Raw genomic sequence first — 12,029 nt, forward strand, 5'->3', positions numbered from 1 at the left:
GAAACTTTATTCCTCAGAAAGTCTATGACTCAGGATTGTAAACCAACAGGCACTCCTTGGCCCTCATGGAGAACATTATAAAATTTAAAAACAAGTTAACAGAGGTCTGTAGACAGGAGTTTGCAATAATGGCTGAAGACGGAAGCTGGTTTCCAGAACTACTCTCCAGGACCGTTTGGATAGCGCAGACTCAGATGCTTGAACCCTGGCACCAGCTAGTCTTATGAGAATGTATTCATGCTTGCAGTCATCTGGAGGTCCAACAGACTATCCAGGACCTCCCTTCTGAAGGTCTCTTGCTGTTTTCAAAGAAAACAGCAGATAGGCTTCATAGCCTTAAAGATTCCAGGGCAATACTCAAATCCCTTGGAATCTATACCCCAGCGATGAAAAGAAAACAGTTTTGTCTGTAGGCACCAAGATTTTGTTCCCTGATCCCAAGATCCACCAAGAAAAAAAGGCAGGGGTTATAAGAGGTGCCCTCAACCACACTCCTCTTCAGCATTAGTGGGATCATCCTGTACAGCTGACTTTTCCAAAGAGGCATTTGATGGGTTGGTCTAGGGCAGTGTACCAGTTATCATAGTTCCATCAGTTTCTCATCTTTTGTTTACCAGTTTATCCCACTTCCTAAGTGCTTGGACCCCACATCACATCGGACCAGTGAGTCTTAAGCATGGTGGAACTGGGATATGCCCTCCAGTTCATTTCTAACCCCCCTCCTCCCACGCACCCCACTTTAGAGATTGTCCTTCAAAGGGAGATCCAATCTTTTCTTCAGGCAGGGGCCACAGAGGAAGTTCTGTGGTACCTCAGGAGGAAAGGCTTCTATTCCTGCTACTTTCTTATCCCCAGAGCAAAAGGGGGTCTCTTTTAGATCTAAGAGAGTTGAGCAAATTTCTGAAGAAAATAAAATTCTGCATGGTTACCCTAGCCTAGATTATTACTTCCCTGGAACAGGGGGACTGGTATGCTGCTCTTGATTTAAAGGATGTTTACTTCCATGTCACAATATGCCACAACCATTGGAAAATTCTCAGATTCATGGTGAATAGTTGCCATTATCAGTTAATAATAGTTCCATTTGGTTTGTCAGCTGCTCCTCAGGTGTTCATGAAGTGCATAATGGTAGTGGCAGTGCATCTACAAAAATTAAGTGTCCATATGTTCCAGTACCTGGACAACCTCATTGATCAGAGGTCGGTCTGAAACTCAAGTCCTGTCCAGCATATCCACTGTCCTGTCCATATTCAACATGCTGGCGCTCCTAGTAAATTGGAACAAATCAATCCTGAAACCAGTACAGACAATAGAGTTCATTGGGGAGTGCGAGTGTTCATTTTGTCATCTCTAGATTGCTGGATGGGCCCTCTGAAAGTTTGCATAAGGGTTCCCTTTTCCCCTCCCACTGCCAAGCCTCACTGTAGTTACAGATGTGTCATCCCTGGGTTAGGGAGCTCATACCAGGTCCCTGCAGACTCAGGGTCTCTGGACATCTTGAGATCTAAAGACTCTCATAAATGTTAGGGAGTTAAGAGTGGTGCGTCTAGGCTACTTGGTCTTCCTCTTCCACATAGTAGGAAAGAATTTATTAATTTTAAGAGACAATTGAACAACCATGTTTTACATAAACAGGCAGGGAGGGGCATGTTCGACTCAGCTGTGCCAGGAGGCAGTTTGTCTCTGGGTTTTTTGTACAACTAAGTTCATCTCAGGGCTGCTTCCCTTTCAGGAAAACAACACGTTAGCAGATCTGCTGAGCAGGTCCTTTGATGATTGCCACGACTGATCACTATATCCAGGTCCATTTTCCAGCTCTAGGGGACTCCCCAAGTGGACCTGTTTGCAGCAAGAACCAACAGAAAATGCTCTCAGTTCTGTTCATGGGAAGGGATCAGTCCAGGCTTACTAATAGCTGCTTTTCTTTTATCTTGGAAGAATTTCCTCCTGTACACCTTCCCTTTGATTTCTTTACTTCATGCACTGGCACAGCTTCGTCAACACTGGTACTCAACCTTTCTAACCTTGTGAGTTGAGCCTCCGCTGTCTCTCCCCTTGGATCAAGACTTAATTTCCCAGGATCATGGGCACCTGCTCCATCCCAGCTTCTGAGCTCTCCATCTGACAGCGTGGATGCTTCATAGCTGACACCCTTTGAAAGGTCCTGCTTGAAGGACCTTCAGAAAGTGCTTCTGAATAGCAGAAAACCCCAAACTAGGAACACTTATCTGCCTAAGTGGAAGTGCTTCTCTATTTGGTCTCGTTGGAAAGGTGTATCTCCAGAGTGGGTACTCCTGAACCTTGTACTGGATTATCTTCTAGATTTAAAACTGACTTTGCTATTAGCTCTATAAGAGTGCATCTGGCAGCTATTTCGGCCTTCCATGTCTCAGTGGATAGTAGATCTCTTTCCTCCAACCCCATGGTCACCCAGTTCCTAACAAGCTTAGTTAGATTGTACCCACACATACAAGATCCTTCCTTGGGATCTGAACTTAGTCCTAGCAAAGTTGATGGGACCAGCCTTTGTGTTCCTTGCAACTTGCTTTCTCCTTCACCTCTCTATAAAGATAATATTTCTTGGGGCAGTTACCTCTGCCAGAAGGCTGGACGAGCTGAGAGCCCTAGTTTCAGAGCCCATCTCTTCCCTCATCCAAAATTTCCCCGAAAGTAGTCTCTGATTTTCATGTTAACCAGGCAGTCAATCTGCTGACATTCTTCCAAAACCCCATATGCGCAGGGATGAGGAAAAACTTCATTCACTGGATGTGAGAAGGGCTTTAGTTTTCTACCTAGGGTACTGTCCTTTAGATCCTCCACACAATTCATTGTGATTGCAGACAGAGCTAAGAGCCTACCAGTTTCCATGCAGAGACTCTCATCCTATATCTCTTTGTGCATTTGTTTGTTACCAACTGGCTAATATAACCCCACCAGCTAGAGCAGGGGTCGGCAACCTTTCAGAAGCGGTGTGCCGAGTCTTCATTTATTCACATTTAATTTCGCGTGCCAGTAATACATTTTTTAGAAGGTCTCTCTCTATAAGTCTATAGCCTGGGGTTCCGTTCACCTAGGCCGGCAGCAGGCTGAGCGGGGTCTGCGGCCAGGACCCTGGCTGGCAAGGGGCCAGCAGCCAGAACCCCAGACTGGCAGCGTGGTGAGCGGGGCCGGCAGTCGGGACCCCAGACCAGCAGTGGGCTCAGCCCACTGCCAGTCAGCCCGCTGCCGGTCTGAGGTTCTGTCTGCTGGCTGCTGCCAGCCAGGGTCCTGGTTACCGGCCCCACTCAGCCCGCTGCCCGTCTGGGATCCCTGCCCTGCCCACATAGAGTAGGTTCCTACCTTCTCCCTGGTTCTAGCCCATTCTCTTCTTCTCTCTCTGCACTGAGCTGAGGGTGGGAGTGCACTGAATACAGGGCTGGGGTGAAGGAGCAGGCTGGGGGTTGGGGTGTAGGGTCTGGCCAGGAGCTAGAATGAGGGAGGGGGCTCAGGGTTGGGGCAGGAGGCTTGGGTGTGGAGTGCTTACCTGGGCAGCTCCCATTTGGTGCGAGGGGTACAGGTGGGAATGTGGGGGGTGGTGGTGCAGGAGCTCCCGTTTGGTGCTCAGGGTGGGGGTGGGAATGTGGGGCGTGCAAGAGTCGGGGCTTGAGGTGTAGGGGGACTGGGTATGTGTGGGGGGTGCAGGAGTCAGGGCTGGGGGTGTGTGAGGAGGGTGCAGGAGTCAGGGCAGAGGGCTGGGGGCATGTGAGGGGGGAGCAGGAGTCAGGGCATGGGGTGTGGGGGGGCTGGGTATGTGTGGGGGTGCTGGAGTCAGGGCTGGGGTTGTGGGGGGTTGCAGGGGTCAGTGCAGGAGGCTGGGGTGTGTGAGGAGGGTGCAGGAGTCAGGACAGAGGGCTGGGTGTGTGAGGGGGATGCAGGGGTCAGGGCAGAGGGCTGGGTGTGGGGGGGATGCAGGGGTCAGGGCAGAGGGCTGGGAGTGTGTGTGTGGTGGTGCAAGGGTCAGGGCAGAGGGCTGGGAGTGTGTGAGGTGGGTGCAGGGGTCAGGGCAGAGGGCTGGGGGTGTGGGCTAGGGGTGTGGGGGTGCTCCCAACCCCCTGCCCAGAGCGGCTCAGGCTGGGGGCTGGAGGGGATATGCCCCGATTCCACCCCCTTTCCCCAAGGCCCCGTCCCCACCTCTTCTCCGCCTCCTCCCCGGAGCAAGCCGCTGCAGCTCCGCTTCTCCCCCTCCCTCTCAAGGGCCATCAGCTGATTGGTGGCAGGGAGGGAGAGGAGGAGGAGCAGGAACCCAGCATGCTGGGGGAAGAGGCGGGGGAGGGGGAAGCTTGCCTACCCTGCATCAGTAGCCGGCAAGACCAAGCTTCTCATTATGCCATTTCCCATCATACCAGAGAGTTCTGGTTTCAGACAGGTTGTCTTATAATCACTGTTCAGTTAGACTCCCGGCCCACCTCTATGTGAGTTTGCTTGTGAGTCGCCTACAGTGGAATGGACATGTGCAATCACTTGAAGAAGAAAAAAATGTTACCTACCTTTCTGTAACTGTTGTTCTTTGAAATGTGTTGCACATGTCCATTCCACAGCCCACCTGCCTTTCCTCTCTTTCAGAGTCTATCTGGTCTGAAGAAACTGAGGGGGTTTTGGGCAGCCCCGCCCGCCTATACCAGGATTCAAGGGTGTGTGTGGCACTAGAGGGAGCTCAAGCCATCCTGACTGGTATTGCTGAGGGAAAAAAATATCTGACAACTGTGCTTGGGGCATGTGCACACCTACTGTGGAATGGACATGTGCAACACATCTTGAAGAACCACAGTTACAAAAGGGTAGGTAACTGGTTTTTTTATTTAGCAATCAGTGGCCACATGCTAACCTCTGCTGTGCAAATTGTGACAGGGCTGGTGAGAACAGCAAGCTTGCTGTGTACTTTCCATAGCCTCCTGTCCCCCAAACATCAAGGTAGCCCTTCCACACAGTTGGGGAAACAGCCTTTCTGCATGATCACGGCTGGTCTGACTAAATGTCTGCCCAAAATTTTACTGAAGGCCAAACCATTACATAATTCCCTCTTTTGCAGTTACAAGTTGTGTGTGTATGTGGACATGCATATGTTTGCGTGTTTCAGTGCAGCCCACCAGCAGGGAATGCATAGTTTGTAAGGTGTTCAGGAAGCCGAATCCCCAGCTGTTTCTGCAGGGAGCAAACTCCAGCCCTTGGCAGGACAACTTAAAAGAATCTGTGAATAGACACCCATGGAGTTTCCCACCTCCCACTCAAAATTCTGCATTGAAGAGGCATTGGCCTATTAGGGAGACAGCATGATCCTGGGAATAGGGCAGCTGACAGAGTCAAGAGACCTGGGTCCTACTCTTGACTATGTCATTGGCTCACTGTGTGATGCTGGGGAAGTCACTTAACTGCTCTGTGGCCCAGTAATATGGGAATAACCATGCTTACCCACCTTAGCAAAGCAATTTGAGATCTACAGGCAAAAAGCACTTTTGTATCTAACTTACTTTAAAATAACTACTCACTCCCTCTTTCTTCTGTAGCTGTGTTATGACTCTTCATACATGCTTCTTTCTCCTCAGAATTCAGATAAAAGAAGAGGCAATTAATCAGCTTCTGTTTGAACTAAAGCAACTAAAAGAAAAGAACAAAAAATATCATGAAAGAGTAAGTAAACATGCATCTCTCTCCCATCTCATGCTCTCTAGTATATTTTAGCTAGTGAAGCTAAATCATTTGTCATGGTAAACTACACACTTACTGTAACTGCAGTATTTGTAGCAATTAATATTTTGCAAAGCCTATTTTGAAAACAAGGTTAGTGAATCACTTTATATGCTTAAGGAGGTATAATTTTGTCATTCTAAATTATATGTAACAAAATAGAGTTCTGCTCTAAAAATAACTAAAAATGGTTTGCATGGGTATAATGATTTGGAACTTAGTAAACAATTCTGTGGCTCTTGCGCAGGAAGAAGTAGAATCCAACTTCCTCTCTATTACCCATGCTGGCTGTGCAGGGTATGATCTTATTTCTGTCATTTAAGTGAGCAGATAATGGCTCTGAATACAGATCTGTTGAATAAGAAGGTGTCATTTTTATAATCACTTCTGATGTAGTGGTGTTGCACAAATGAAAATGAGGGACTAGTTTGGCCTGCAGAACCTCAAATATAGTGAAAAATGAGGAAAAGAGCCCAGCTCAACTCTTCAGGCTGAGTTTGCAATGTTGCCAGATAGAGAAATAACTTACTTGTAAATTAACCACATTGAGTCACTTTAGAAACAAAGAAAAATAGAACCCCAGGGTGCTAATTTTATGTGGTCACTGTTCCAGAAGAATCACACTTCAAAAATAAATTTAGTACAAGGCCTAATTAGGTTGATGTCAAAGCACAGTGAACTTTGGACTCCAGAAATATATATAATGTATTGATCAAGAAAGACTGTCTCTCTCAATGAAATGAAAGAGTTGGACCTTGGCAATCAAACAGTTTTGCAGACTAGACTTCTTCCAGAAGGTGAAGTGGACAATAAAGTCCCTATCCTCCCCTTGCCCTCTGTTTGTAGCACTTTACTAAGTGGTCGAGTGTGATTAGGCCACTGATTTTAAGTCTCCTCTTAAGAGAGCTGTAGCTTCATGTGGCTGCTGTTTCCCAAATTCCTGCAGCATCTATTCTCTTCCAGCTGTGGACTGCTGACATCACTGGGAGCAGCTAATTTGGCTCTGCTCTCCACAAACAGCTGTAGTCTCTTTTGATTTTCCCCCTAGTTAGCAGCCAACTCATGGTCTCTCATGGGACTCCTTTCATTTTTTAGTTCTTGGAGGATATTTTAGAGTATTCAGAGTAGCAGCCGTGTTAGTCTGTATTCGCAAAAAGAAAAGGAGTACTTGTGGCACCTTAGAGACTAACAAATTTATTTGAGCATAAGCTTTCGTGAGCTACAGCTCACTTCAACTGATGCATAAAAGTAGAAAATGCAGTGAGGATGTTTTTATCCACAGAGACCATGAAAAAATGGGTGTTTATCACTTCAAAAGGTTTTCTCCCTCCACCCCACTCTCCTGCTGGTAATAGCTTATCTAAAGTGATCACTCTCCTTAGGGTTTAAGAAGAACGTCTGAGGAAGGGGGGGGGGGGGGGACGGGGAGTGATCACTTTAGATAAGCTATTACCAGCAGGAGAGTGGGGTGGGGGGAGAGAGAACCTGGATTTGTGCTGGAAATGGCCCACCTTGATTATCATACACATTGTAAGGAGCTGTAGCTCACGAAAGCTTATGCTCAAATAAATTGGTTTCAGCAGGAGAGCGGGGTGGGGGGAGAGAAAACCTTTTGTAGTGGTAAACACCTATTTTTTCATGGTTTGTGTGTATAAAAAGATCTTCTGTACTTTCCACAGTATGCATCCGATGAAGTGAGCTGTAGCTCACGAAAGCTTATGCTCAGATAAATTGGTTAGTCTCTAAAGGTGCCACAAGTACTCCTTTTCTTTTTGCGAATACAGACTAACACGGCTGTTACTCTGAAACCTACCATTGTAAGGAGAGTGATCACTTTAGATAAGCTATTACCAGCAGGAGAGTGGGGTGGGGGGAGAAAACCTTTTGAAGTGATAAACACCCATTTTTTCATGGTCTGTGTGTATAAAAACATCCTCACTGCATTTTCCACTTTTATGCATCAGATGAAGTGAGCTGTAGCTCACGAAAGCTTATGCTCAAATAAATTGGTTAGTCTCTAAGGTGCCACAAGTACTCCTTTTCATTTTAGAGTATGCTGCACTACCATTTGTTTCCTTTAGCCTAGTTTTGGGCTCCCTCTTTTTTTCACCCTCATTTCTCTGGTCAGTTGGGCATTGATCCTTTGAGAAGCAGAGTGTCTCTGATGCTTTCTGGCTGTGTATTTTATTGGATTCCCATTGTTATGTATTTGGCTTGTATAGTACACCTCTGCCCTGATATAACACTGTCCTCGGAAGCCAAAAAATCTTACCGTGTTATAGGTGAAACTGCATTATATCGAACTTGGTTTGATCCACCGGAGCGCGCAGGCCCCCGCCCCCCTCCCCGGAGCGCTCCTTTACTGCGTTATATCTGAATTCATGTTATATCGGGTAGTGTTATATCAGGGTAGAGGTGTACTTAGATCTCTCATGGTGTGGCATTGGGAGCAAACTCACTAAATTGGTAGCTGCAGACTGTTTTCAACTGGAGTTTGGGTGACATGATAGAGAGACATGGTGTAGTGATCTGGGTACAGACACGGTACCAGAATACCCCGGAGTTCTAATTTTGACTGTGATTCTAATTTTCTTCTGTGGCTCTGAGCAAGTCATTTAACCTTTCACTGTCTTAGTTCACCATGTGTAAAACAAAGGTGATAGAACTTAAGTGGTATGTTGTTATAAGGAATGTTTGTATGGTGCCCAGAATTCTGCTGAATCTAGGCGAATAAGTCAGTAATAAGTATTATTGTTAAAACGCAACATGCAGCCTATATTTTTAGCAATGGGAATATTGAGCAGACTAACAGTCATTTGTCTCCCTTTTCCTGGTGGTAACAGGTTTGAGCTTAGTTAGAAACTTCTGGGACTTACAAAACACCTTCAGCTCTACTTTTTGCAAGGAACCATGTTGTCACAGATCCAAGTGATATTTCAATTTGTTACTCAGGAAGAGATTTTAAACCCCTTTTATTATGTATCTTACTCTTGTTCCTCTCATAGAATGACTATCTGAAGGAAGAACAGCTGGGACACATCCGCAGTCTGCTAAGCGACTTGAAAACACAGGGCAAAGAACTAGAGCAAAAGGAGGTTGTAACCAGGGATGATGTAGAGGCAGCAATGAGGGAGAAATGGCAATATTTTAGGGACCAAGAAATACTTCTGAAAGGTGAGTAGTAAGTTAGTTATGCAAGTGCTGTTTGCAGTTTTCCATAGTTAGGACTGAGTTGAATTTTGTACTAAAGCAGCACCACCTAACCCCAGTCTGGTGTCAGGCTAGTGTCTTCCTCAGTTTCCCCTCACTCAAGTTGCATCTCCCAACCTTCCAGCCTGGTTTGATTGCTACAGTGTTTTGGCCAGCAAAGTCAGTAAAGAAAAATTCCCTGAAGGGTATCCACATTGAAAAAAATACAACGCGGCCTTCCACTCTCAGTGTCAAACTGGGCACAGCCCCCTCCTTCCTGAGGGCTTGTCTTTTCATCTGATTTCAGAACTCTTCAGCTTGCCCTCTGGAATCAGCTTTCCGCCCTTCCCTGGCTCTGCTCAGTCTCTTCCCTCAGACCAGGACCATCCCTAGGGGGGAGCGGGGCCGGGGACATAGGCGCTGAGTTTCTAATCTGCTGGGGGCTGCTCCCCCTGGCTCCGCCCCCATTCCACCCCTTCCCCCAAGGCTCCGCCCCCTGCCCTGGCTCTTCCCTGCCTCTTCCCGCCCTTCCTCGTTCCTTCCCAGTTCCGCCCCCTTCCGCAAGCACGCTGCACCCTCACTCCTCTCCCCTCCCTTCACCAGCACCTCCTGAGGCTGTGAAACAGCTGATCTGCGGCAGGCGGTACGTGCTGGAAGGGGAGGGGAGGCGCTAATGGGTGAGGCTCGCCGGTGGGCAGGAGGCGCTGGGGGGAGGGAGAGGTTCTGATAGAGGGGCTCCTCCTCGCCCTCCCTACCTGCCGCTCACCTCCCTATTTGCCTCCTCACCCCGCTTGTCTGCCCAACTCCCGCCTCCCTCCCCTCCTGCCCGGGGCCCCCCCCAAATTGTGGAGCCCAGGGCAGTTGCCCCGATTCGCCGTACCCAAGAGATGGCTCTACCTCAGACCCTCCTTTGGGGGGTTCGTTTGGGTCTCTTCCCACTTTCCACCAAGAATCAATTCCCAGCACTGGCTCTCCACAGTCCTCTGTCTTATCTCCACTACAGAAGGCCTGATTTAGCCTCATGACCTGCCTCTCATGTGACCTTGTTCATTTTCTCCACATGGCAAAGTGAGTGAGGTGTGTTACTGGTGGGACTGGATCCCCCATCTTCACTTAAGGGCCAGTCACCATGTGACACAGAGATTCAGCTTATTGGTTACATAGAAAGAATACAGCTTTTCCTCCCCAAAATTAAAGCACTTACTCTTTGAGTACAGAATGATTTGTCCAGGAATTTACAAATAAATCAGTAAATCAGTTTATTGGTTTGAGTTATAATTAATTTTAAATGATTTCTGTAAGAAATTAGACACCCTGTGTTGGTCCTTTTATGTCTCGAGTTATAATGGAATAATACTCTTCAAATTTTCAAATTGGACTCTTCAAATTTTCCATGTAGTTAAAACTCATTGAAATGTTGTGCACTGACTACATGTAGAGATTTTTTTTAAGATTAGTAGCCATTTATTGCTGTTATGCTTCACAGCTGAAAGTTTCTTTTTCCTCAGAGGCTGAGGAATAATGTTCTACTACAGAAATTCCCAGCACAGCCCTCTTTTGAACTGGCTGCCATTTCCTATTGTTCTTGGTAGGACTGGTACCCTCAGTTAAAATGGTCTCTTTCAAAATGGCCATGGTCACCTATTGTTTCCAACCAGGTGAGACCAAGCTGCCGTCAGGGAAAATGGTGGCCCTGAGAATATAGAGGGCCAGGATTTTGTAATAAATTGTAGGATATGAGATTTCCTCCTCCACTCCCATTGAAAGCTCCCTAACTGAAAAAAATTGGTACAAAATTGATACAAAAAATGACAGAAAAAAGGACTCACCCTTCTGGTTTTGTTATATTAATAGAGCTACGCTCCAAGATAAATGAAGTTGAGCATAAACTAGTGGAAAAACAGGCTGAGAAGGATTACTGGTTAGAGTACAGAAATGTGGGGAGTGGAGAACATGCCAAACAGATCAAGCTCCTAGAAAATGATATCCACGGACTCAAAGATGATGTTGAGCAAATGACAGGTCAGTTACGGCAAGGTCAATAAAAGTACATATAGTGCATAAATAAGCTGTAGTCTTCATTTGCAGAAAGTTATTTGTGCTCAGGCTAATTACATCCATTTAAGATAAAATATTTAAACCTATATACCTGTATGTAGGCAACTAAATAAAAGCAACTTACTTTTCAGAGGTGCTCCACTGAAGTCCAGGGAGCATTGTAGGTGTGCAATACCTTTTGAAAATCAGGCTGCTTTTATATAGGTGATAGATTATGGAGCCTAATTTTAGGTACCTTAGTTTGAAAGTGTTGGTTTGTGCTACTGTGCTGAGTGCTTCTTATCGCGTACCATGCTTCACAGGTTTCCATTTGAAAGCTCCTTTAACACAGGAGAAATTTTAGATCATTTCTGCGATTGGTGAAATTCAGACCTAGTATAATCAGGTGCCAATGGAGCTTCACCTGGTTACGCAAGAACTGAATTTAGCCTACTGGTAACAAAGTCCCTTATCTGTGGCTTTGCAAAATCCCCAACATGAATATGTGCAAATTCAAGGCATAGTTTAAGTTCTGAGGGAGCATATGTAAGAGCTTAGATACAGTGGTGTGTGCTCTATAAAACCATTATATAGATTCATTTGTATAGCGGACTTTTAAATAATATGCCAGTTATTTAGGTGTTATGTAACTCTTATTTTTAAAAAAAAAGTCCTGATTTTTTTCCCTTGTAACACTCTTAGTATTCATTACCACAGCCAAGCAGCTGGTAGTGACAGGCAGCGACAGCACTGTGAGATTGGTCCCCATGCAGTCGGTGCCAACCATTACTAAGCATCAAGTGCTGCAGATAAGAACCATTCAGTTATTCTCTTTGTCTTCCCCAGGGTAATTGGTCTGAAAACATAGTTTATCTTGATGAAGATCTGAACTGTTTTTCCTATTGCATATTTGCCTGTCAGTTAGTATTTTAAGTAACTACCAAGGTATTTTGTACTTTGTCTTTTCCCTGTTTTAAATCAGTTCAAAATGTTATTGCACCAAGATGTAAAGCAGAAAAAAGAATGAACATTTATATAGATTCATAGATCTTTAAGGCCAGAAGAGACCATTATGATAA

General features: G+C 46.0%; 1 protein-coding gene across 4 annotated transcripts in view; it reads left to right on the forward strand.

Moving 5' to 3' along the window:
- Positions 1-12,029, forward strand: part of CCDC83 (coiled-coil domain containing 83) — a 47,275-nt gene that overhangs the window by 14,721 nt on the left and 20,525 nt on the right. For 2 of the 4 annotated variants that reach the window (XM_043528479.1, XM_037889212.2), the window contains exons 3-5: positions 5,583-5,667; positions 8,730-8,898; positions 10,768-10,935. In XM_043528479.1, the coding sequence (XP_043384414.1) occupies positions 5,583-5,667; positions 8,730-8,898; positions 10,768-10,935 (422 nt within the window). Of the gene's footprint in view, positions 1-4,602; positions 4,822-5,582; positions 5,668-8,729; positions 8,899-10,767; positions 10,936-12,029 lie in introns of all 4 variants that reach the window. The other 2 variants (XM_027823030.3, XM_037889227.2) reach the window with 2 other exon arrangements.

Source organism: Chelonia mydas, chromosome 1 (assembly GCF_015237465.2).
Source record: "Chelonia mydas isolate rCheMyd1 chromosome 1, rCheMyd1.pri.v2, whole genome shotgun sequence".
In the NCBI taxonomy this organism is placed as follows: domain Eukaryota; kingdom Metazoa; phylum Chordata; order Testudines; family Cheloniidae; genus Chelonia; species Chelonia mydas.